Source organism: Sinohyriopsis cumingii, chromosome 15, assembly GCF_028554795.1.
Source record: "Sinohyriopsis cumingii isolate HCF-2022 chromosome 15, ASM2855479v2, whole genome shotgun sequence".
NCBI classification, from domain to species: Eukaryota; Metazoa; Mollusca; class Bivalvia; order Unionida; family Unionidae; genus Sinohyriopsis; species Sinohyriopsis cumingii.
The window spans coordinates 136,069,768-136,095,199 of record NC_142975.1 but is presented as its reverse complement, the minus strand read 5'-3'; the positions used below and the strand labels follow the sequence as shown (position 1 = coordinate 136,095,199).

Genomic DNA, 25,432 nt, shown 5'->3' with positions numbered 1-25,432 from the left:
AATGTCAGGTTTTTCATAACTAATAAAGTTGATACCATTTATGACAAACAAATCCAGTTTTCAAAATTTAGTTAACAACTGTTGCTGCAAAAATCTCCAAACCTTCAATATTTTGTTTTTGTGTTGTTCTGATCTTGTGATTTGTTTGACTAATGAAGACAAAGTTCTGGTAACCGCAGAGATGAACAGCATTTCATTAGTGTGCACAATCCACACAGTTGCCAGCAAATGTAGACAAATAAAAAATATACACTAAAGGTTCAGATTGATTAAAATAAGAAGCTAAAACCATTGAAAATTGTATAAGCCATACCATTTTTGTTAGTGAATGGGACATTTTCCTAAGATTGTTACAATTTCTAAATCAATATCTTGATGGCCCATGATCTTTTGGAAGAAGGGTGGTCTTTCAAGACAAGTTCCACTGTATTTTCAAATCTTATGCTGGGAAAACAAATCGAGCTGGTTCTATTTCAGCACATGTCTTATCTATATGTTATGTGCTGCTGTTACTTGTGACATAATAATTGATCTGTCCTTATGTGTTTACATTTTTTTTAATTACATGAAATGAGTTTAATCTGAAATAAAACAGCAGTCATTTGACATACTGACACCTATCTGGTTCAAGCTCATGCATGGGTTCGAGTCTTGGATTCAGCCAATGTAGGTATGGGAAAAAGCTTGCCAGTAGCTTCTCGTGGGTCGGTGGTTCTTTCCGGGGATTTTCTGGGTTCTTCCTCCACCATTAATACTGGCCGCCATGTATAGCCTATCGTGTGCTGAAAAATGGCATTAAACCCTACAACAATAACAACAACAAATCAAGCTCATGCACATATGAAATTTTTTTTAAATGGAAAATTGCAGAGCAAAAGACCAATTTTCAAAAAGTGTTATTTATTTTTTGTACTTAGTGCTAGCCAAGACAAAATGCATAGGCTGATTCTGGCACACACAGATTGTGAAAATGTAAAAATCACAGTGAAATGTTGAGTTATAGATAAATTATTTCTTTTCATGTAAAGCACTCCAGCCAAAACAAAACACACAGGCTTCTCTTAGTATAAATTCGTTCTAGAAAATATGTCCACATAACTCACAATGAACATTAGAGTAGTTAACATATTTGCTCTCTCATACACTGAGGAAAAAAATTCTTGTCGACATATGTGTATTTTTAGACTTGTATTTATTACTATATGTATCTGTTTGTTAAAAGTCATGATTTTCTGTCCACTGTCTGAGACATTTATGTGGGTAGCTAGTTCTTTTTATAAACTGCCTCTGTATGATTTTAAATAATTTGCACATTATACTAGATGAGACAGTTCCCTGGAATCAATAAAAAACAAAAGCTGAAGCAATTTTGATAACAAAACAGAGAACAATGACCCAACAATTGTTTTTGAAAACAATAACATGTAAGACAAAAAGGTAATTGTTACTGTTCCATTTAAATATACATGGGGATCCAAAGGAAGTCACTTTTAAACCAGATTTGTTTTATAAAACACATTTTCACCCACTGCACAGATGAAGTCCAAAATGTTCTTAACCCTAGAAATTCTAAAATGTTAGAAAAATCTGAAATATTTATATAATGCACAAAAATCTAATTAGGTCACCAACATATCCATACAAAAAAACAGAGTACAAAATTTAATTTGGCAACCTGAAGTGATATTTCCTTAACTGTGCCAACTAGGTTTTAGTTAAAAAAAGTCTAAGTTCTAAACTTCAAGTACTGGTGTAATGGCCTGACATTTTAATCGTCATTTTACAATACACATATATCCAGATTTCATTAATCTATGCTTAATGGTTTCTTATGCAATTTAGCTAACAAGCTTCTTGTGAAGGAAGGAAGGAGGGATGGATGGAAGGAAGGATGGATGGATGGATGGAACCAAATACAAATGCCCTTACCGCAAGCAGTTGTCGAGTGGTTGGATAATTGAATATTTGCCAGTGTAGTCTGGAATATATTATTAAAATGATCAGACTTATAAGTATCTAATAAAACTAATCAAATCTGAACGTGATTTCTTACTAAAATGATCAAACTTCTCAAACGATTCTATGGACATATTCACTGATTCTCACCAAGAGTGTGCCAAAAAAACTCTGTTAAACTCTTCTCCCATTTCGACTGGAAGAAGCTTAGACCGATGGGGATTAAGTTGTCCTCGTGTTTTCTGTAGAAATCCTCCATACAGAATGTTCTACGCTGTAAACTTGAGCTGCAGTAAAAAAAGAAGAAACTATTATTAATTGAACAGTCTACTCAGCTTCATTCAATTATGTTTATTTGAATACTGTATTAGGTATATCTGACTACATACTGTATTATGTTTATCTGACTAATGTATTAGGTTTATCTAATGTAATACATTTGACTACTATGTTAGGTTTATCTGACTACTGTATTAGGTATATCTACTATTAGGTACATCTATTGTATTAGGTATATCTGACTAATGTATTAGGTTTATCTGACTGCAGCATTAAGTTTATCTGACTACTGTATTAGGTAGTACTGACTACTGTATTAGGTATATCTGACTAATGTATTAGGTTTATCTAACTACAGTATTAGGTTTATCTGACTAATGTATTAGGTTTATCTGACTACAGTATTAGGTTTATAAGAATTTTTGTTTGATACTGACATAGCTATTACATTGCAGATTGAGAATTCCCCGTTCTATAAATAGCTACATAACAGATGCCTCAACAAGAATTCATATGCTTATGCAGGCTCTAAATTGATAGGGAATATCTTTAAAAAACAAAATAACAATAAAAAAATAAATAAAATTATAAATTATTGCAATTATAAGAGTTTAGTGGTTTTTTCTGAGTTTACTGTGGTATAAACTGTCAGTTGCCGATTCAAATAGCTTACATAATCCCTTTCGGTGTGTGTTTTGGCAAATGACAGTTATACCAAAATAAACTCAGAAAAACAGCATTAAATTCTTAAATAATCCCTAAATTGCAGAATTAAGCAAGTCCAGCTTTCTCAAAACCACTAATAATTAAGCCTGATCTTTCCCTCCTTTGTGAATGAGCAACAATTATCCATTTAGTGTGAATCTGCATGATTACAATTCTAATGAACAGCCAAAGATATAAACCAAGAGATATAACCAATTCAAAACATATTTGTAAGCTGAGGCTGGATAGAATTATGTGTATCATAACCAATCTCTCTTGCCTTTTGTGACATATTTAATTGGTAATAATGCAGAAAGATTGAATGAATTCTTTGCTGCACATGCCTTGACAGTTTGAAAAATGTGGCTGGGAAGTAAAAAGTTTGGTCACTTCAACAGGATTTTACAAAGAAGAAGAAGAGAAAATAAAAATTGTGGAATACATTGAAAATCACAATTATAGGAAGAAATTAAATACCAAAATGTCTTTACCAGTAAAGGTTATCTATGAATAAATACTTTGAAAGCAAAATTAGTTACCAAGATATTTATATTACCAAGGTGAAGGTCTTTTGTCTTCAGTGAAATCTATTTTCTTGCTCTGTTTGAACAGCACAAATACATATCTATGAAGTCCTGTGCCTTTCAGAGGAAAAGGTTGCAAATAGGGGCAGACAACTTCTCCTGCTGCAACTGACTGGCCAGGAATGTTACCTCTGTAAGAGTAAAACATTTGTGAATAAAGTTTGCAAAGATGTAGTAATATACAATGTGGCAACATAAAACAAAGCAAAGAGGTGCAAGTGTGCTGTTCATTTGATTGGTAAAGATACATGATGCACAATGCAATAACAAACAAAAAAATCTGAAATATCATTCAATTACAAAAATAAGTATTATGACAAACCAAAAAAGATAAATATTAAGTGCAACACAACTTCAAAAGTCTAAGCACAGTTTTAAAAAATGAAGAATAACTTCCTGACATCCACTAGTTTCCAATCTCTTATGTTCACTTCAATATCTTTCTTGTTAAATCCCCTTGTGTGGGTTTACAGCATACGTAACAAGCCATGTAAAGACATCACAGCTCGAATGTGTGTGTGTTAGTCTGTGTACTTTAAAAGTAAAAGAAATGAAAGCAAAGAATCTATTTTAGCTACAAGATGCTAGAATGCTTTGTGTCATGTGTCATCAATGAGCACTGCTGGACAATAAATGCAGATAAGAAATATCGCGACTCTATTAGTCAAACCATGAAGTCTATTTATAGGCAAACGCTGAGGCAAATCTTAATTTTTGTGGTGTGCTACTGTCACTAAGAATCTGGATTATTCTTTAGAAAGAGCCAAAACCATATTCTTTTGTGCTAGCTCATTCATGATTAATGTATCCACCGAAGGGCAAACAGAGGGTATGGCTTCATTTCCTAACATGTGAAAATTAAAGGTTAATGCCAACATTTAAAAGGTTGGTTTTATTCTGTGTCATAATGTTTGTGCTATAATTTTCACAGGATGTACCATTCTGACCATTACAACATTTGATACTTGGAAATTAATTGCTACAGGTTTAACCATTAGAGAAAGGGTAAGCAACTCATACATCCATAAGCAAGTCCTCAAGACCAGGGCAAAAGGCAAGTGAAAATCAGACTGGGTGGCCTTATAAATCACAAAGTTAACAACAGTATAAATTAATTTATGCAATAAAACACTGACTATAACAAGTTGCTAGTGCAGAATGGTCTCAATGATCTAACCTGTGGAGATGTACATATAGCTGGAGTGTGATATGGAAAGATGAAGGAAAGATGGACAGATGAAAAAAGACTGATTAAGTACAGATGGACAAATGTCAAACAGCTATGCTGGCATTACTAATCCTAAAAAATATTTAAAATTTTCACATGGCAATTTATTACAAATAAAAACAAGATATATGGCCAATGAAAATTTATTGTGAGCACTTCTTTGCAAATTTGTACCTGCACCCAATCTATCCTAGTACCGTAATGATTGTTTATAACATTTCACAGGGGTCTGGCATTTTTAGAACGTATCTTTACTCTGCATGCTTCAATTAAATTTAACCAGTTGTGCCTGATTTTAAAGTATCGATCATGAATGAGGTGTGAATATTGTGTCTTTAGTACTCACTCCCTGTTAGGACATTGTCATTTACCAATTATAAGTGACGTTGTCATTTACCAATTATAAGTGATGCTGTCATTTACCAATTATAAGTGACGCTGTCATTTACCAATTATAAGTGACGTTGTCATTTACCAATTATAAGTGACATTGTCATTTACCAATTATAAGTGATGTTGTCATTTACCAATTATAAGTGATGTTGTCATTTACCAATTATAAGTGACGTTGTCATTTACCAATTATAAATGACGTTGTCATTTACCAATTATAAGTGACGTCATTTACCAATTATAAGTGATGTTGTCATTTACCAATTATAAGTGACACTGTCATTTACCAATTATAAGTGATGTCATTTACCAATTATAAGTGACGTTGTCATTTACCAATTATAAGTGACGTTGTCATTTACCAATTATAAGTGACGTCATTTACCAATTATAAGTGACGTCATTTACCAATTATAAGTGACATCATTTACCAATTAAAAGTGATGTGTGATTGTCATACTTTTGTAATTTGATGCTGATGTTAACCTTCATCATTTCAATGACTCCTACTATTGACCTGGGTTTGGTTGATCAGGCAAAAATAAATATTAAACTGAGATAATTTTCTCAGAAGGACTACACAAATCAAATGCTATAACCACATAAACATTGCAACCAAAAAAAAACTAGTATAATAAAGCCTTTCCTGTGGTGAGACACAAGCCACTGCTCTAGACCAACCTATTTGGCATAAGTAAGTTGTAGCCTTATGTCCCAGATGGGATGAAGAAAACAAACTAACACTGGAATACATAGTAATTAGGAATTGGCAGGGGAAATCACACGCAGATGTTTTAAAACAGAAAATGTATCCAAGGATGTAATAAACAATCTTTACTGTATAACGCTTTCAAGGTTGTATAAATCATGTATAATGCTGAATTTCTCATTAAAGGAAAAAGCAGAAATGCATAATTTAACAACAAATCAAACTTTTATTAATTTAAAAGAAACATTCCAGAGAAGAAAGTGAATTATATAAATTGGACACTGAATTGAAAGTTCCATAGTACAGCTATATTCTGCAATAATGAAATATGTCAGCATTTTTTCAGGACTAAAACTAGTAAAGTATGATGGATGGGAGCAGATTAAGCCAACAAAATCTATTTCTGGTCAGCCGACCATCCCTGTTTTTCAGTGCCGACCTTAGCATTAAAAAAAACATTGAATATTTTTTTTAAAAAGTTCTGAAATTGATTTGTGCATCTAATTAAGCCAGTTTAGCCCAGTACTTGAAGCGCTTAGTACATTATACATACTAATCATTATAATATACATGTTTTTAAAAAAAACATGACCTACCTACCTACCCTAATTTCAAACCAGTGCCTAAGATGTTGATGTACTTATAATGGGGCATGATAACCAACTTTGATGTATCAAAATGTAGTGAGTGCATCTCTCCCTTAAACCATACTGTGATGTTGAATGATTTTAATATATATATAAAAAAACATCATACAAATCTGACAAAGACAATATATCTTTTGAAAATGGTTACCTAATCCTACCTAATGGTTACCTAATACTACCTATATGTTAATTAAGACAATGCAATCAGACATCTACTCATACCAGCCACCAAAGTTAAGTTGCAATGTTTACATGTGTAAATGGCTTACTTAAGTTTCCTGCTTGTAAATGTTTACAAAATTGGTAACCATGTAAATGAAAATAGTTGGGGTACATCTGGTGTTAGCAGATGGACATGTCTGTCAGTACATATATGCAGCAGTAGGAAACAATATCAGGATACGCTAACAATGTTTTACCTGAATTGTCAGAATCTGTATATTATAATGTAAGTGACATATGGCAAATGAAACAATCACCAACTCAGCAAGGCATATGAACAATATGTAATTCTGTTAATGACTTACAAATAATGCAATGTGTAGATGGGCAGAAACATTAAATTAAGAATTGTTCGAATCAAATGCCATCGTTCTGGTGATTGTATAGATTCTGGTTAATGTTACCCTAATTCAGGCAAGAGATCTACTCACATCAACCAGTGAAGGTACTCTGATTTGTTATCCTGTAGATGACTGTCTGGGGCTGTCATTACCAATGTATGTAAGCTGGACTTGTCCTCACAATCATACGACACCATGGGAATTGATTTAGCCTGCAGCAATAGAACAGAGACATAGTAGACCACGTACATGGTAGCATTGCTTTACGGAAAAGACTGTTTGGAATTTCAACACAATTCTCAAGTCTGTGGTATTTTACAAGCAGTGCCAATCTGTTTCTCACAACAGTTCCACCTTTTCTATCCATGTTTGTTGAATGATTGAACTAACCGTGTATTAATCTATCATTCAATTCTTTATCAAGTGCTTTTTGCAATAATAATAATAATAATAATAATAATAATATTAATATTAATAATAATAATAATAATAATAATAATGTCTTTATTTAAAGAGTGTAATTCAACTAAATAGAATTTATCTCCTTTCAGGCCTTCTCTCTCTCTCTCACTCTCTCTCTCTCTCAATGTATATTGATAAATACATACAAAATACATTATGAAAATAGGTGTTAACTGCATATAAATTTTTTTGCTTTAACTCCTATAACCATGTTTGGGAAATACTTTCAGCAAGATCTACATGTATACATAGCAGTTAATGATCACTTCTGCTTAGCCATCCATTTAGACATTTCTGACAGATGTGGCATGTAGTAAAGTTGACATCAGTATTATGCTTTGTCATAAAACAATAATAGGTAGGTAAAAAAGTTGTGAGACATTCATATAAAGCGTTTATACATGTAAGAGATTTTTTACATACTTCTGTAAATATGCTAATATAAAGATGCAAAACAAGAAAATGGTAAATCTAAAGAGTAACACTGCAATAAATCAAAGAACTCAGTCTTGAACAAACATTTTTCTTGTTGGTTTGTTAACATGTAGTATTGCCTGTACATTTTGTAAAGGAGTTAACTAAATCAGCAGATTAAATGTGAGCAGGACATGAGTCCCATATTTCTACCACAGAATACTGTAGACTTCTTTGGTTTGTTCAATGTAAGGTTTTGGAAATTCTAAATTCTATCACAGATTATAAGGAGGAGACATTTTGTAGAAAAACTTAGTCATGTACTCTGGAACATCTCCTTTAATACAAATTTAAAAACTAGAACTGATTTCAGAAACTGTTATTCTCTCATCTATTCTTATTCATCTTAATTCTGTGAATACATGTGATGATGAAAAGGGACATCAAAAACAGACACGCCTTCTTTTAGCTTCTGAATTGTCTAGTTAGGAACAATTTCCCTATATTGTAGTCAATCGTTGGAAGTATATAAGCATTATAGTAAGTAATTCTGGAGTCCTTTGTCAGGCACATTTTATTTTATTAAGCAATAATTTTAGATGTGAGGACCTAATGACATTGTCTAAATATTTTTCCCACTGTCAGTGATTATTCCTAATAGTTTCTCAATGTTTACATTTTCAACTGCTGTAGTAATAATATAAAGTGATATTTCTGTTTTTTTTTAAATTGCAAGTTTTTGGATATTCCAATAAGCAGATATTATGCCAGTTTGGTTGCCATGACATTAATGCTCATTGCATAAAGCTGACTGACCCTTGTGAGAAAGGGAAAAGGTCTTGAAATAGTTACAAACCTGTTTTGCTACAAGTTTTTCAAAAAAACATTGATATGTTGGTACATGTATTACAGAAATGGGTCTTTAATTTCCAGGATTACTTCTACATCCATGTTTAAAAATAGGAGTAATTTTGCACACTTTGTCACATATTTAATCATGATAGTTTTTTTCTCAAAAGACACAACAGCCATCAGCAATGGCTACAATGCAAAGGGCACAGGTGCTACAATTCACATGGAAGGCCTTACACAGATGAGATTTGTGGAAACACATGAGGGTATCCAACAATAATTTCTCAAAATGACAACTTAAAATGCTGTCAATCAAATTTCTGTACAAGTTCAACAAGTTTAAACCGCACAAAAAATCTGCCTGAAATCAAAGCCACAAGGACTTTTTTGTACTTGATAATATTGTAATCTCACAATAATAATAATAATAATAATAATAATAATTATAATAATAACAATAATGAGGACTTTGTATAGCGCCTAATCTTTAGAAGCTCTAAGCGCTTTACAACATTAGACAACACCTGTAAGATAAAAAACATATAATAATATTATTACAAAAACAAACAGCATGAAATTAGAAAAACATTAAAAAAATTAAAAAACATGCTGAGAATATTTCAGGTAGGAAACATTATTAGGTCTTTAAGTTTGTTCTTGCAGTCGAAATAAGTGAGTTTTGAGAGCCCTCTTGAATGTGATTACTGTGTCTTTGTGTCTAAGTTCAGTGGGCAATTCATTCCATGTTGCCGGGCCTGGTATGCAAAAGAACGCTGTCCATATGACTTTGTTCTCATAGTGAGAATAATGAGTATACGATTGTCAGAAGAGGAGCGTAAGTATCTTGCTGGTGTGTACACATGGGTGAGATCGGATAGGTATGTTGGACTAGAGTCAGACAGTGAAACATAGCACAGAAAACAAATTTTGTGTTTGATTCTGGATCGAATGGATATCCAGTGTAGGGTACACAGCAGCGGGGAGGTGTGCTCTGATTGTGGTACTCTAAGTATGATCCGAGCAGCTGTGTTTTGAACTTTTTGAAGTTTCTGGAGTAGATATTGAGATGAACCAGACAGAATTGAGTTACAATAGTCCAGTCTTGAAAGTACTAATGAACACACAAGTGTTTTAGTGGCATCAACTGAAAGATATTTGCAAACTGAGCTGATGCATCTCAGCTCAAGATATGTAGCATTGCATATGTTTATGACATGTTGGTGCAATGTGAGAGTACTGTCCAGAGTAACACCTAGGTTTCGTACTGATTGTGTGAATTTAATGTTGGCGTTGCTGATATTTATTGTTTGAGGTAAAGGATGTGAATGAGAAAGTCTTTGTGTTGTGATCAGAATGGCCTCAGTTTTATCATCATTCATCTGCAGCTTGTTCCATGTCATCCATGATTTCACATCAGAAACACACCTCTCTACACCTTGGATGGTAGCATCAAATTCAGGTGGGTGGCCAGATTTATATATTTGGGTGTCATCAGCATACAATTGGTGAGACACTGGATGATGATCTATGACACTTGAGAGTGGCTGAGTGTACAGAATGAAGAGAACAGGTCGAAGAACAGACCCCTGTGGAACACCACAATGACTATAATGATAAAATGGCATCCTCAAAATACATGTATTGGTAGGTAGTCATCTTGAAATTAATGGTAAGAAGACATCTTGAAATTATTGGTAAGAAGATATCTGGATAATTAAACTGAACTCATCAATATAGAGCTGCATGCCAAGTTTGGTTGAAATGCATCCAACCTAAGTAAAGGTATGCAGCAGATACAAATGTTTAGATGGATAAGTAATCATGAGCCATAATTCCTGTAAATGGGACACCAAAAATCAAATCACTCCACATTTTGTTGATATAAATATGCATACCACATGTAGCAAATATTCAACAATCCATGGTAAAGTTATGTTTGAAAACCAAGTCAAGAAAATAAGCAATCAAGACCCACAAATCTTGTAAATGGATGGATGGAAATCAAATTTGTTTTGAAAGCCAAAAAGTTTTACTAAAGCTATGCTATGAAAACCCAAATTAGGAGGGCAGACAATGAAGGGTCATAACTTTTGTTAAGTGATTTTGACAAATACTGAAATGAAATTTACTTAGTTTCTCATGAATATAAAATTTGGTTAAATTTGGTTAAAATAATCAATAGTGAAGTAATGATATGAAATCCAAAGAAAGTAGTATTGGGTGATCAGGGGCCATAACTCCTATAAAAGACACTGGAATGCTGGAAATCCAATTCATTCAAAAATCACCCCAACATAAGCTGTATGCCAAATATGTTAGAAATCCACTGGTTGACAGTAAGATTATGCTGTGCAAATTAAATGCAAATCAAAATTAATGAAAAAGATTTTCCCTGGCTTTATTTACTGGTTATACTGACTATTTAAAAAAGAAGACCTTGCATATCACATGCCTTCGAAATGGAGGGCATTCCTGCTTGCAAGATTCTCCCCACAAATGAAGGCTTAAATTCTTCCCTTTGCAAGATTCACATACCAGGCTCAAGAGATATGAAGATCTGGACATGGTTGGAATACCTGTGACCATGGTTGTTTTTGAAAAGGTCTGAATTGGTAAGAAACTTCCTGGGCAGATCTATCCATAAACTGAGATCAATGACCTAGGACTTGTCCCGTCTGAGAGAGGCTTACCAAATCAGTTTGGACCAATCAACTCCTTTCTTCCCTACTTAAAACCGTGGGTGGGTAGTCACATGTACCCCATTCCATCTATCATAAAATGCATCCACAGCCCATGTTTCTGATTCTAGAATTGGAGAGACAACATTACGCAAATCGTGATTCCACCTTGTTACAAAAAGATCAATTATTGGAACCCTCCCACCACAAGGCGTGCAAATCCAATGAAAATACAATGATGAATGCACCATTTGGTATGAATGATCTAACGCTTCCATGACAAAAGCATTTGCCAGGATAATCAGTCAGTCAAGAATGTGTCTGATTTGTACATACATTGAGATGGGTGCACCAATGCAAAAACTGCCTGAAAAGAATGCAAAGGTAAGGAGATTTGGTTCCCCTGTTTGAGGAGGTGGGTCATCCTGACCGACATGCGACATGATAAGGACTGTTTTTCAGCAGAGGTGGTCACTCCAGAAATAAAAGGCATCGATTACAGCTTTCATTTCCAGAAGTTTGATGTGAAGGTGTTTCCTCTAACCTACCCACCTACTGCTGACAGAAGGTGTTTCCTCTAATCTACCCACCTACTGCTGACAGAAGGTGTTTCCTCTAACCTACCCACCTACTGCTGACAGAAGGTGTTTCCTCTAACCTACCCACCTACTGCTGACAGAAGGTGTTTCCTCTAACCTGTCCACCTACTGCTGACAGGTGTTTCCTCTAACCTACCCACCTACTGCTGACAGAAAGTGTTTAATCTAACCTACCCACCTACTGCTGATAGAAGGTGTTTCCTCTAACCTACCCACCTACTGCTGATAGAAGGTGTTTCCTCTAACCTACCCACCTACTGCTGACAGAAGGTGTTTCCTCTAACCTACCCACCTACTGCTGACAGAAGGTGTTTCCTCTAATCTACCCACCTACTGCTGACAGAAGGTGTTTCCTCTAACCTACCCACCTACTGCTGACAGAAAGTGTTTAATCTAACCTACCCACCTACTGCTGATAGAAGGTGTTTCCTCTAACCTACCCACCTACTGCTGACAGAAGGTGTTTCCTCTAACCTACCCACCTACTGCTGACAGAAGGTGTTTCCTCTAATCTACCCACCTACTGCTGACAGAAGGTGTTTCCTCTAACCTACCCACCTACTGCTGACAGAAGGTGTTTCCTCTAACCTACCCACCTACTGCTGACAGAAGGTGTTTCCTCTAACCTGTCCACCTACTGCTGACAGGTGTTTCCTCTAACCTACCCACCTACTGCTGACAGAAAGTGTTTAATCTAACCTACCCACCTACTGCTGACAGAAGTGTATGTGCTGACATCAATACATACTGTAACTTCTGGTTGGAGCTTTTTCACAGCTGTGGCTGCATCACTGACACAAAAGTGATACCACGTCAATTGCAATCCTGACCTTTTGATGGTATGGACTAGAAAAGGGGCAACACTGAGCTGGAAAGTTAATCTGTAAGGGTTGCATGAAGATTTTTGTTCAATAACTTGTTGATGTTACATGTTCTGATAAGTTCCATTTAGGAACGATATTATTTCCTTATATCAGCTGCTGAACTTGGAGCACAACATTCTGTTAAATCAGCCAATGGACTTTATGTGCATGAATATGCTATCAGATTCATTTATCCTTCCTTTACATTAAAAATAAACATCACATTCATGATATTAATGTTTGTGTCTGCACTAAATCCAATTGCAACCTGGCTTCATCCTGTTACATTCATCACTGTTGAAATGAAAACAACGAAAAATTAATAAATTAACAACTCCAACATGCTAATTATTAAAAAACCCAGCACCTGTTAATAATCAAGCGAGCAAAAAAAAAAAAAAAAACACAGAGCTGCAGCACACATCCATGAAAAAGCATTGGATCATATGGTCAGAAAAAAAAAAAGAGTCCCTGAATGTGATAAAATTCACATAAAAATTGGCCAAAATAACAAACTACTGTAAACTGTGTGTAGTAGAATCCTTACTACAAAGACAAACCAAATTCTAGTATGGATGGTTGCAAACCATGGTGATTGCACAGGATTTTCGAGAGGCTAATAATGTGATGTTGTCTGCAGTGCAGTGAAAGCTTAAAACTAGTGTCACATGGCAGTGGCAAGGTGAGGTAATAAACAAGAGTTACTGCCCATCATCTATATGATATAGACTGAAAAGATTATTTTTTCATATGCTGAAAAGGCTGTATTTGGGAGATAGCAAGCTTATTTTCCTAATGTTATTGTGGTTGGAGAACACATCTGAAGGAGAAATGACCCAAAAACGAGTCTAAAGAAAAAGTCAAATGCACAGCAATATAAATCAGACATACAAAGTCTGAATAACATGGTTCAACTTTTTATGTACAAAATGTTCCATGGAGTATTTTTCTTGAAAAACATTTCCCACAAAATGAAAAGTAAAACCATATTAGACATCTACACCAAGCACATATTTACCTTACACAGTTTAAATCAAGTCTCCAAATTAGTGTGGGCATTAATTAACATATGCCATTCCAATCAGTTATAGATGAAGCATCTTGCTTCAAAACAAGAGGGGCCCCGAGTGACCGAGTGGTCTAAAGTGCTCTCCATTATGGATCACTGCCATCTCACCTGTCTGCGTGAGTTTGAGTCTCAGACTCGGCTAACATTGGTATGTGAGAAAGCCTGCCAGTAGCTTCTCGTGGGTCAGTGGTTTTTCCCGGGGTTTTCCAGGGTTCTTTCTCCACCAATTATACTGGCTGCCATGTATAGCCTATCTTGTGCTGAAAAATGGCGTTAAACCCTACAACAACAACAAAAAATCAAAATAAGAAAATTGCCAATGGTGGTACATCGGTATTGCAAAACTTTGTTTAGTCTAAACAGTGAAGTACTTCCTATGACGCATCATCTACACTGCAGTAATATCTAAGAAACTTTGCTGAACAAAAAGCATAATGCAGAGCACTGGAGAATGAAATAAGGTCACAATGACTTAGTTTTGATAAAAAATATAATACTACTCATGAAGCATCTACATACCAAATTTAAAACTCTGAAGGCAACAATGTCTGAGAAACTTAGCTAAATACCAAGGTTAATGCAGGTTACTGAAGTGTCAAATACAGGTTATAGTTTTGACTTAAGGGTGTGATACTCTTAATTATGCATCCACCTACCAAGCAGACAACAGCATCTGAGAAACCAATCATGACACAAGGCTTAATAATACAAGTCACTGTGACAGGAAATATAAGTAAAAGTGACCCAGTTTTGAATGACAAATGTAGTACTTCTGGTGCACTATCATGTCAAGTTAAATGACTCCACAAGCAAAAAGTATCAATTACACTGAGCTCAACACAAACCATAAGCCGAAGAAAATGAGTTTAATGCAGGTAGGCACAAATAACTAAACCATGAAAATGTAGGTCACTGATGGCAGTGGTACTCCTCATGAAGCATTTACATAACAAAGTGAAACTCATCATGCTATGTTGCCTGAGAAAAGGACCTAAACACAAACCCTGATCTCTGTTGTTGCCAGGCTTTCAGCCAGACTTAATCAGTCAGTAAGTTAGATATGGTTTGCGATCCATCTTCAGAAGTATTCAACTTCAATGGTTTATCTGTCATCATTTATCAAAGCAGAACTAGCATGACAGTATATAAATTAATTTTTCTATGACTTTATTATGGTAAGGATAATAAAGTTAAATCAAACCTCTGATGGAAGCAAAATATTTCCTTGGTAAACAGGTGTGACAGATTCTTCATCATAGTCATAGCTGACATTAAGCTCCACCTGTGGGTAGAAGTAAGCACCAGCGAAAAGGTCACAAAAAATCCCATAGTGTTCAGCAATATCTTTTATATACTGGCCACCAGATTCGGCAAACCTCTCAGCCTGGACCGCATTGACTGGTATAACCACTGAAACACAAAAGTAAATATTTAAAGTAATACAGCATCCTTTACCATATTTTAGACGTATTCAAATGGATCTGGAACAAACAGTAGTAATTTACTTACAGCCCCAGACTCTATTCCAAGTTTCAGCACATAAATATAAAACACTAGTATCTAAATCATACAGGACTAAACAAATACCTTAGCTTGACTCTGGGACAAACACCTTGTCAGGCTAATGAAAACTTCAATGCAAACTTGTCTTGGACAAAATCAATTTACAAACATGTAATATAACCTCAAACAGTTACAGTAAATCAGCTGCTTTCACAACAAAATCAGGCTGTAAATGAGTCTGTGCTTTCACCAAATGTTGTCACCCAATTATCTAATGATCTCTCATATGAGGTCAATGCTATGCCCACTAATTAACACAGCTAATTATCTAATGATCTCTCAGACAAGGTCAATGCTATACTCACTAATTAGCACAGCCACTTATCTAATGATCTCTCAGACAAGGTCAATGCTATACCCACTAATTAGCATAGCCAATTATATATTGATCTCTCAGGTGAGATCAATGCTATACCCACTACTTAACACAGCTAATTATCTAATGATCTCTCAGACAAGGTCAATGCTATACCCACTAATTAGCATAGCCAATTATATATTGATCTCTCAGGTGAGATCAATGCTATGCCCACTAATTAACACAGCTAATTATCTAATGATCTCTCAGACAAGGTCAATGCTATACCCACTAATTAGCATAGCCAATTATATATTGATATCTCAAGTGAGATCAATGCTATACCCACTAATTAGCATAGCCAATTATATATTGATCTCTCAGGTGAGATCAATGCTATACCCACTAATTAGCATAGCCAATTATATATTGATCTCTCAGGTGAGATAAATGCTATACCCACTAATTAGCATAGCCAATTATATATTGATCTCTCAGGTGAGATCAATGCTATACCCACTAATTAGCACAGCCAATTATCTAATGATCTCTCGGATGAGGTCAATGCTATGCCTTCTAATCAACATGGCTAGTTCGTTATAATCTCTCTTTTTTCTCTGAACAAAAATCACAGTAATAGAAAGAGGGCTTTTAAGTACGAGATAAAAAAATTCATTAAAACTGCAAATGAACTTTTAATTTATGAAGATCTGAATCGTATAATTATATAGAACAATCTTCATAGGTGACCAGCTGTACTCCTGGTACGCTGCCTGACCAGATAGTGGAGAAGAAAATGTTAGGTAAACACTAAGCTGTGTGATTAGATTGAACCATTGGAATACCTGTTATGCACGAGTGGACTGACAGTAGCTGTACAAGTTTGAGAGTTACAATGCATCTGCCAATAATGATTTAAAGTGTAATGAACAACTAGCCAAAGTGTCACGCATCACTTTTTTATGTGCATCTGAGGTTAGCATTGAAAGATATATACAGCAGCATAATGGATTGTCTTGGGAAGCTACTAAGTTTATTTGATAGCAATCTTGTTTATGTACCAAATAATGCATTAATTGTAAAACAAGAGGTAATTTACAGCTACTAATAAAAAACATACTAGGGTTGATCTAATCCCATAGCCTGACATCACAGACTATTAATTTTCACGGTCAGAAAAGTAAAACTTTTCAAAGTGCAAATCACAGACAAGTACTTTTTTTCTATTACAAAACAAGTCAGGTTAGCACTAATTTTTATACTTTATTCACATTATTTACCTTTATAAGGCCATTCATGCCATCTGGTCTTACTGAATGCTTAAATATAACCTCTCTTCATTTATTCATTCATATCGTGTGATACTATAATTAGTGGTCATTAATAACTGTTACATGTGTGCAAATTCTATAACTGCTTGACTGTATATTGAACTAAGTGACCAAATTATTGGCCAATCCAAATACTTCAAACAAAATAAAATGCAATATGATTAATTAGCATTAAGTAATCTTGTGTTTACTTAACATAGATATGCAGGATAGAAATCCAATGAGTCAAGGTAATGAAATTATTGAAAGGCACTTCACTGACATATGTGTCAGGTTTATTTGTGAGTCAGTAATAGAAAAGAATCAATTATGGTAATTGATTATTCAGAGGATCAACTTCAAAGTGCAATGTTATGCATGAAGTGAGTAAATTAATTAAGGAGTGGTCAGTGTTTTCACTTAAAGAACAAAACGTATATTATGATCACTTTAGCATAAGTAGTCATCAAATTAGGTAATTTTTTTTCTATTTTGGATAAAATGAGTTTACTCAATTATTTTGAAAACGATGATCATAAGGAAGATTAACGAAGGAAATTAATGTAAAAGTAGAGGTATAAAACATAAGGATGCTACTCAGTCTGAGGTCAACTATTTCCCCAAAGAGACATAAGCCAGACTCTGTGGCAGCTAAAAATATATATGATACACATAGACAAAAAAAAATAGCAGTCACATTCTGTCAATAATTATTAATTGCTTCAATTCACCAACTTTGAAGGAAATATGTTTAGCAGCTATTGCAAACATTGTCAATATCTCAAACTGGCATGGGTATGATATTCAGCCAGAATTTGTCAATGTAACAAATTCATGATTTAACCACTTGTGCCTCAAGATGGTTTTGAATGTCATAAAACCTATGCAGCACAGTATATGCACAATGCCTACCAGCATGTACAGAAATTTGGAAACCGGAATTATTAACACTCCCCTACAAAAGGTCATATTAAGAACGAAATGAAAAAGAAAATTAGCTTTTATTACACAGCCTATACCCTAGCCGACTGGTTGTGTTAACTTTGCCACCCATCTAATGCTAATTATAAGAATCAGGTGCTAAGAAGAATTTGGTGCTAATTATAAGAAGAATTTGGTGCTAATTATAAAAAGAATTTGGCACTAATTATAAGAAGAATTTGGTGCTAATTAAAAGAAGAATTTGGTGATAAGAATTTGGAGATAATTATAAGAAGAATTTGGTGCTAATTATAAAAAGAATTTGGTGCTAATTATAAGAGGAATTTGGAGCTAATTATAAGAAGAATTTTGTGCTAATTAAAAGAAGAATTTGGTGCTAATTAAAAGAAGAATTTGGTGCTAATTATAAGAAGAATTTGGTGCTAATCATAAGAAGATTTTGGTGCCAATTATAAGAGGAATTTGGTGCTAATTATAAGAAGAATTTGGAGCTAATTATAAGAAGAATTTGGTGCTAATTAAAAGAAGAATTTGGTGCTAATTAAAAGAATTTGGTGACAAGAATTTGGTGCTAATTATAAGAAGAATTTGGTGCTAATTGTAAGAAGAATTTGGTGCTAATTATAAGAGGAATTTGGTGCTAATTATAAGAAGAATTTGGTAATAATTATAAGAAGAATTTGGTGCTAAGAAGAATTTGGAGCTAATTATAAGAAGAATTTGGTGCTAATTATAAGAAGAATTTGGTGATAAGAATTTAATGCTAATTATAAGAAAAATCTGGTGCTAATTTTAAGAAAAATTTGGTGCTAATTACACTGGACAACAAATTTTTACAAAAGTCATGTTACTGAAATAAAATTAGTCAATTCTTATCAATTTTTATGTGCTGAACACGAATATGACAGTCAAATTGCAAAATTGGCTCTAGTTTTTTTGTAATCTGCAAGAAATTAATGTTTACATAACGAAATGCATTCCAATAGTAAAAGGTCAACTGTAATAGCCTACCTATAAAAAATCAAGTCATTGACTACATCTTAGATTTCTTCGCCTGTCTCTTGTACAGCTGTTCGGGAGCATCTCTGAGGAGTGTCCAGCAGTAGTCAGCCAGCATTGTAGTGGACCATTTTCCCTGGTATCTTTGTTCCATTGTTGCGATATCTTGATGAAAACGTTAGCCGTGTTCATCACTAACAATACCACAGTTGCTAGGAAAGAAATCCAAATGGGAATGAAGGAAGTGAATCTTTAGAGACATATTGCAGCCAAGTTTCTTATACTTCATCAACATGTCTTCTACTAGTTCCTTATAGTTTTCTGCCCTAACATTTCCGAGGAAGTTTGTAGAAACTAGGCGAAAAGCATTCCATGCTTGTTTCGCGTCACCTTCCAGCAAGTTGTTGAACCGGTCATCTTTGAAAAGCTCTCGAATCTGAGGACCCACAAAAACTCCCTCTTTAATCTTTGCTTCGCTGAGTCGAGGGAATTTTTCATGCAGGTATCGGAATGCTGGCAAAGTCCGGTCAATGGCTTTCACGAAGTTCTTCATCAAACCTAGTTTGATGTGAAGGGGTGGTAGCAAGATTTTCTGAGCCTCAACCAGAGCTGGGTGTTGGATATTCTTCTCTCCAATGGCTACATTCTGCCTGTGAGTCCATTCCTTCCTCATGTAGTGCATTTCCCTTGCTCGGCTATCCCACTCGCATAAGAAACACATGTATTTTGTATATCCTTGCTGCAGTCCCATTAAAAGGGCAACTACCTTCAAATCACCACAGAGGTGCCAGCTGTACTTGTTATACTCAATGGAATTCAGTAGCTGCCTTAAGTTATCGTATGTCTCTTTCATGTGGACAGCATACGCTACTGGAATAGATGGAAGAATGTTTCCATTGTGCAAAAGCACAGCCTTGAGACTCAGTTTCGAAGAGTCCACAAATAGTCTCCATTCTTGTGGGTCATGAGTGATTTTTAAAGCATTCATGAGGCCCTCAATATCGGAACAGAATATCAGATTACTTTCCTTTCTGAAGAAAGGCTCCAATTGCTGGTGGCGCTTTCGATATGCAGTAATTGTGACATCTTCTTCTAGAAGATTCCATTGTTGGAGTCTTGATCCTAGCAATTCTGCCTTGTTCTTTGATAAGTCCAAATCACGAATCAGGTCATTTAGTTCTTCCTGTGTTATTCTGTGTGGGGTTGATGATGCACCACAGTGAAAATCTGGATCACTGCATGCTGATGGACCAGGAGAAGAACAGGTCGACTCACCTTTGTCTTCGTCAGATGAATCAAGAGAATATTCTGCTGGAGGTTCTGGAATAGGAAGTCCCTCACCATGTGGAACTGGTCTCAATGCAGACGGAATGTTTGGGTAGACTATTCTCGACTTCTTTCGCTTCGTTATTCCGCCGGAAAGAGGAGGAACCAAGCAGAAGTAACAGTCATTTAGGTGGTTGCTTGGCTCTCTCCACACCATTGGGACTGCAAACGGCATTGATGACCTTTTGCAATTCAACCACTGTGAAAGCTGTGTTGTACATGTAGCACAGCATATATGCGGAGCCCAAGGCTTGTCTTGGTCACCAACCTTGCATCCGAAGTAAAGATGATATGCCTTCTTCACTTGAGAATTGATACTTTTCTTCTGGTTGGCAAATGTCACTTCCCCACAAATATAGCAAAAATTGTCCGCGGTATTAACACACTTTCGAGGCATTACTGTTCTTTATTGTACGTAAATGGATAAAATAATAAGTTTTATGTAACAGTAGCTTGAACTGTCTCGCACAACGTCTAAAATATTTTAAATGCTGAACCTATCTGATTGGGCTTTATATAGTACACTGCTTACGTCAGCTTCAGCAGCCACCTGGCATTAGTATAATAGGCCTACACATGTATAGTACACTGCGGACGTCAACTTACTTCAGCAGCCGCATGGCATTAGTATTGCATTGCATCAGAAAATGATGCAATCAACTGTGGATGATGTGAGCATGATGGTATTATGCAATGTTACATCATTATTCCGGATGTTGCTGCAGTCCTACTGGAGAAATTTACACAGTGAAACATAGAAAATGAGGTATATGAATATCTTCAAAACGAGAGCCAATACAAATTTTTCACGGTTATATTCATGTTCGGCACACCAAAATACTACAGATTAGGGCCTTTTCAAGTCAGTAATGATTTCACTGTTGACCAGTGTTATAAGAGGAATTTGGTGCTAATTAAAAGAAGAATTTGGTGCTAATTAAAAGAAGAATTTGGTGCTAATTGTAAGAAGAATTTGGTGCTAATTATAAGAGGAATTTGGTGCTAATTATAAGAAGAATTTGGTAATAATTATAAGAAGAATTTGGTGCTAAGAAGAATTTGGAGCTAATTAAAAGAAGAATTTGGTGCTAATTAAAAGAAGAATTTGGTGCTAATTAAAAGAAGAATTTGGTGATAAGAATTTGGTGCTAATTATAAGAAAAATTTGGTGCTAATTTTAAGAAAAATTTGGTGCTAATTATAAGAGGAATTTGGTGCTAATTAAAAGAAGAATTTGGTGCTAATTAAAAGAAGAATTTGAATTTGGTTCTAATTAAAAGAAGAATTTGGTGCTAAGAAGAATATGGTGCTAATTATAAGAGGAATTTGGTGCTAATTATAAGAAGAATTTGGTGCTAATTAAAAGAAGAATCTGGTGCTAATTATAAGAAGAATTTGGTGCTAATTATAAAAAGAATTTGGTGATAAGAACAATCTGGTGCTAATTATAAGAAAAGACCCCGGTTAAGAGACTTTTCTTTCTCAGTTGATCAAGTCTTGAGAGAAGAAGAGAGAAAAAGTTACTGAAAGTCTGAATTCCAGTAAATTCATTTCCATTCTTGCTTATAGAAATCAGTGTATAAGATACAGTGAAAAGTTCAGCACCTTGAAGAAATAAAAAATCTGTTGTACATATTTCTATTTTTCCTATGAACTGAAACACATTAAATTTAGGCAAGAGAGTGAAATTTTGGACAAGTGAAAATGTAGGTGGGAAAAGTTTATTTTCTTAAAAAGAAAACTGATAAGCTCTGAGTGCAACATTTTCATTATTAGCATAATAAAACCATTCCTGCGAGACCACTTCTTCTGCCCAAAAAAATGGTGGAACAAGATAAGTTGTTTCAAGGCAGAGGCACACACCTTGTGTAATAAAATTATTGCTGATTTTGGAATCTGGTCAACAGTGATCTCTTGAGTCATGTTCTGTAATAATAATCATAATTCAGTTAATAGATTATGATCTACTTGACTGTAAAGTCTGGGACAAGAGTGCCATAGACACCATACCTGTATACCAGCCTTGTGTTTTATAATCATCTTTCTAGGAACTAGACCTTTGATCAAGGTATGTTGTCTTAGTGTGTAGAAAACACTATTTTCTTAGTAGACTTACCAGTGACTTCTGACCTATAGATTCCCAAATCAACAGGTTTCTTTACTACTCTAAGCGCAAGCCACCCAAAAGTAAGTTATAACCTGCATAGAATGTGTTGTAAAAACATCCCATCAAAGACTGGTGCACAAAATAAAAAAAGCATACAAAACATGCAAAGGGAATGATGATAAGATGTGCTAGAGGAACAGTGTTATAACAGTATAAACAATCAATTGATTAAAATATTGTCCATATTTCTGTAAAATAATTGATTCTATTTGTCTTCTTGCAAATTGTGTAAAATAATCCATTCTATTTGTCTTCTTGCAAATTGTCTAAGACAATCCATTCTATTTCAGTATTTGTCTTCTTGCAAATTGTGTAAAATAATTAATTCTATTTGTCTTCTTGCAAATTGTGTAAAATAACCAATTCCATTTGTCTTGCAAATTGTCTAAATTAATCAATTCCATTTGTCTTCTTGCAAATTGTGTAAAATAATCCGTTCTATTTGTCTTCTTGCAAATTGTGTAAAATAACCAATTCCATTTGTCCTGCAAATTGTCTAAAGTTATCAATTCCATTTGTCTTGCAAATTGTCTAAATTAATCAATTCTATTTGTCTTCTTGCAAATTGTGTAAAATAATCCATATTATTTGTCTTCTTGCAAACTGTGTAAAATAATCCATTCTATTTGTCTTGCTAATTGTCTAAATTAATCAATTCTATTTGTCTTCTTGCAAATTGTGTAAAATAATCCATTCTATTTGTCTTCTTGCAAATTGTGTAAAATAATCCATTCTATTTGTCTTGCAAATTGTGTAAATTAATCCATTATATTTGTCTTCTTGCAAATTCTTGCAAATTGTGTAAAATAATCCATTCTATTTGTCTTCTTGCAAATTGTGTAAAATAATCCATTCTATTTGTCTTGCAGATTGACTAAAATAATCCATTCTATTTGTCTTCTTGCAAATTGTGTAAATTAATCCATTCTATTTGTCTTCTTGCAAATTGTATAAATTAATCCATTCTATTTGTCTTCTTGCAAATTGTGTAAAATAATCCATTCTATTTGTCTTCTTGCAAATTGTGTAAAATAATCCATTCTATTTGTCTTGCAGATTGACTAAAATAATCCATTCTATTTGTCTTCTTGCAAATTGTGTAAATTAATCCATTCTATTTGTCTTCTTGCAAATTGTGTAAATTAATCCATTCTATTTGTCTTCTTGCAAATTGTGTAAAATAATCCATTCTATTTGTCTTGCAAATTGACTAAAATAATCCATTCTATTTGTCTTGCAAATTGACTAAAATAATCCATTCTATTTGTCTTCTAGCAAATTATAGCTGCAACTAAAGCATGGTTATCCAGACAGCATAAATGATCTGCAAAATATTTGACGAAAATATCCTAAAATTCCTTTTGGTAAAAATTATATAGATCTTTGATTTTTTTCTCTAGTAAATGACAAAATTTTCAATATTCTACATTCATGCCACATTGGATCTCTCAATAAGAAACCAAAGAGGACTCTTTTTTTTTTATTTTGAAACTAAATGACTATTCAATGTGTGAGATACTTTTAAATGGAAGTCCCTCAAATACATTTATGCTCTACTGGCCTAAAAGAATTCAGACCAAGGATTCATTAATCCTGCCATATATATATATATATATATATATATATATATATATATATATATATATATATATATAACTTACACTTTCTAAGTCTTGCTTGCTGTTCCAGCTTAAATCGATCTGAAATCACCCAAGCTTTCATATTCTTCCTTGATGGTATCAACCTTGAGACTGAAGGTAATCCAATATCAATGACCTTGTCAATTTCAGGATCTTTTTTATTTATATCTGAAATCAAACGAATTGCAAATGATTTTAGTTAAGAATGAGCACAACTAAAAATGGGCACATATGTAGAAGTTTCACAATTTATTCTCAAATGGAGAATCACTAGTTTCTGTTGATTTAATACAATTATATCATCTACTTAAACACAGCAAACCATGAAACATGAAAAGAAGTGCCAACTAAAGGTACATGTAGATTTGTTTTTTCCGTTTATTTTTACCCACGTTAAAGAAAATTCCCACTACAATTGGTATTTTATGGTGACTGATACTGACAACACAGGAGTTATGAGTTATTTCTATGACTTGTGAACAATACAAGTTCCACATGCAAAATTTATTGCCTCGTTGTTTGATCTTTTAACTCTCTCAACTAATCAACAATAATGGTGAGCTATTCGAGCATATTAGCGTTTAACATTCTGCCGACTCAATAAATGGAGTTCCTCAAATCACACTACAGTGTAATCTTCATTATCTGACAAGCATTGGATAAATTTGACTATTGTATAAAAGAATCAATTTACAATTACTTTAAAGAAATCATTCCGATTCATGGCATAATAATAGCAATCATCAGACAGAGGCTTCATAAACTTGACCATATTAAACATAGATGCAGCCATTATCCAAGCTTCGTTTGTTTTTATGCACTGTAGTTATGTATATGAAGGTTGAAAAACAGAGCACTGAGCAAGAATGGTACTTATTGTAAAATTTAAATCAATCCAGAAAGGAAGTGAAAATATGTGCATCACCAGATAGCCCTTTTATCCACCAAGCTATGAATGTTTCATTTTAAGGCTTATAGTCACTTGCAGATTCTTGAACTGTATAAGTTAAGTTTGACACAAATACTACTACCATGGATAAAAAGTGCAAAAGGCAATTATCAGATGCTGTCACTGGTGGGAAAAAAGCATACTGCAAACAACATAACAGAGATGTGACAATGTTGTCATTTATAAACAAAGCCTGGGAAAACACCATCAGAAAAAAAATCAGCATGCAAGTCCAAT

The 25,432-nt window shown here is 34.2% G+C and overlaps 1 protein-coding gene across 1 annotated transcript in view; it reads right to left on the bottom strand.

The window, feature by feature from the left end:
* The window catches only part of LOC149782849 (large ribosomal subunit protein mL38-like), a 33,151-nt gene that overhangs the window by 6,353 nt on the left and 1,366 nt on the right, over positions 1 to 25,432 (bottom strand). Inside the window, exons 2-6 of the mRNA XM_089934381.1 lie at positions 24,268 to 24,414; positions 15,203 to 15,411; positions 7,155 to 7,276; positions 3,497 to 3,655; positions 2,107 to 2,243 (exon numbers count right to left, since the gene is read on the bottom strand). Coding sequence (XP_089790507.1) covers positions 2,107 to 2,243; positions 3,497 to 3,655; positions 7,155 to 7,276; positions 15,203 to 15,411; positions 24,268 to 24,414 — 774 coding nt within the window. The remainder of the gene's footprint in view (positions 1 to 2,106; positions 2,244 to 3,496; positions 3,656 to 7,154; positions 7,277 to 15,202; positions 15,412 to 24,267; positions 24,415 to 25,432) is intronic.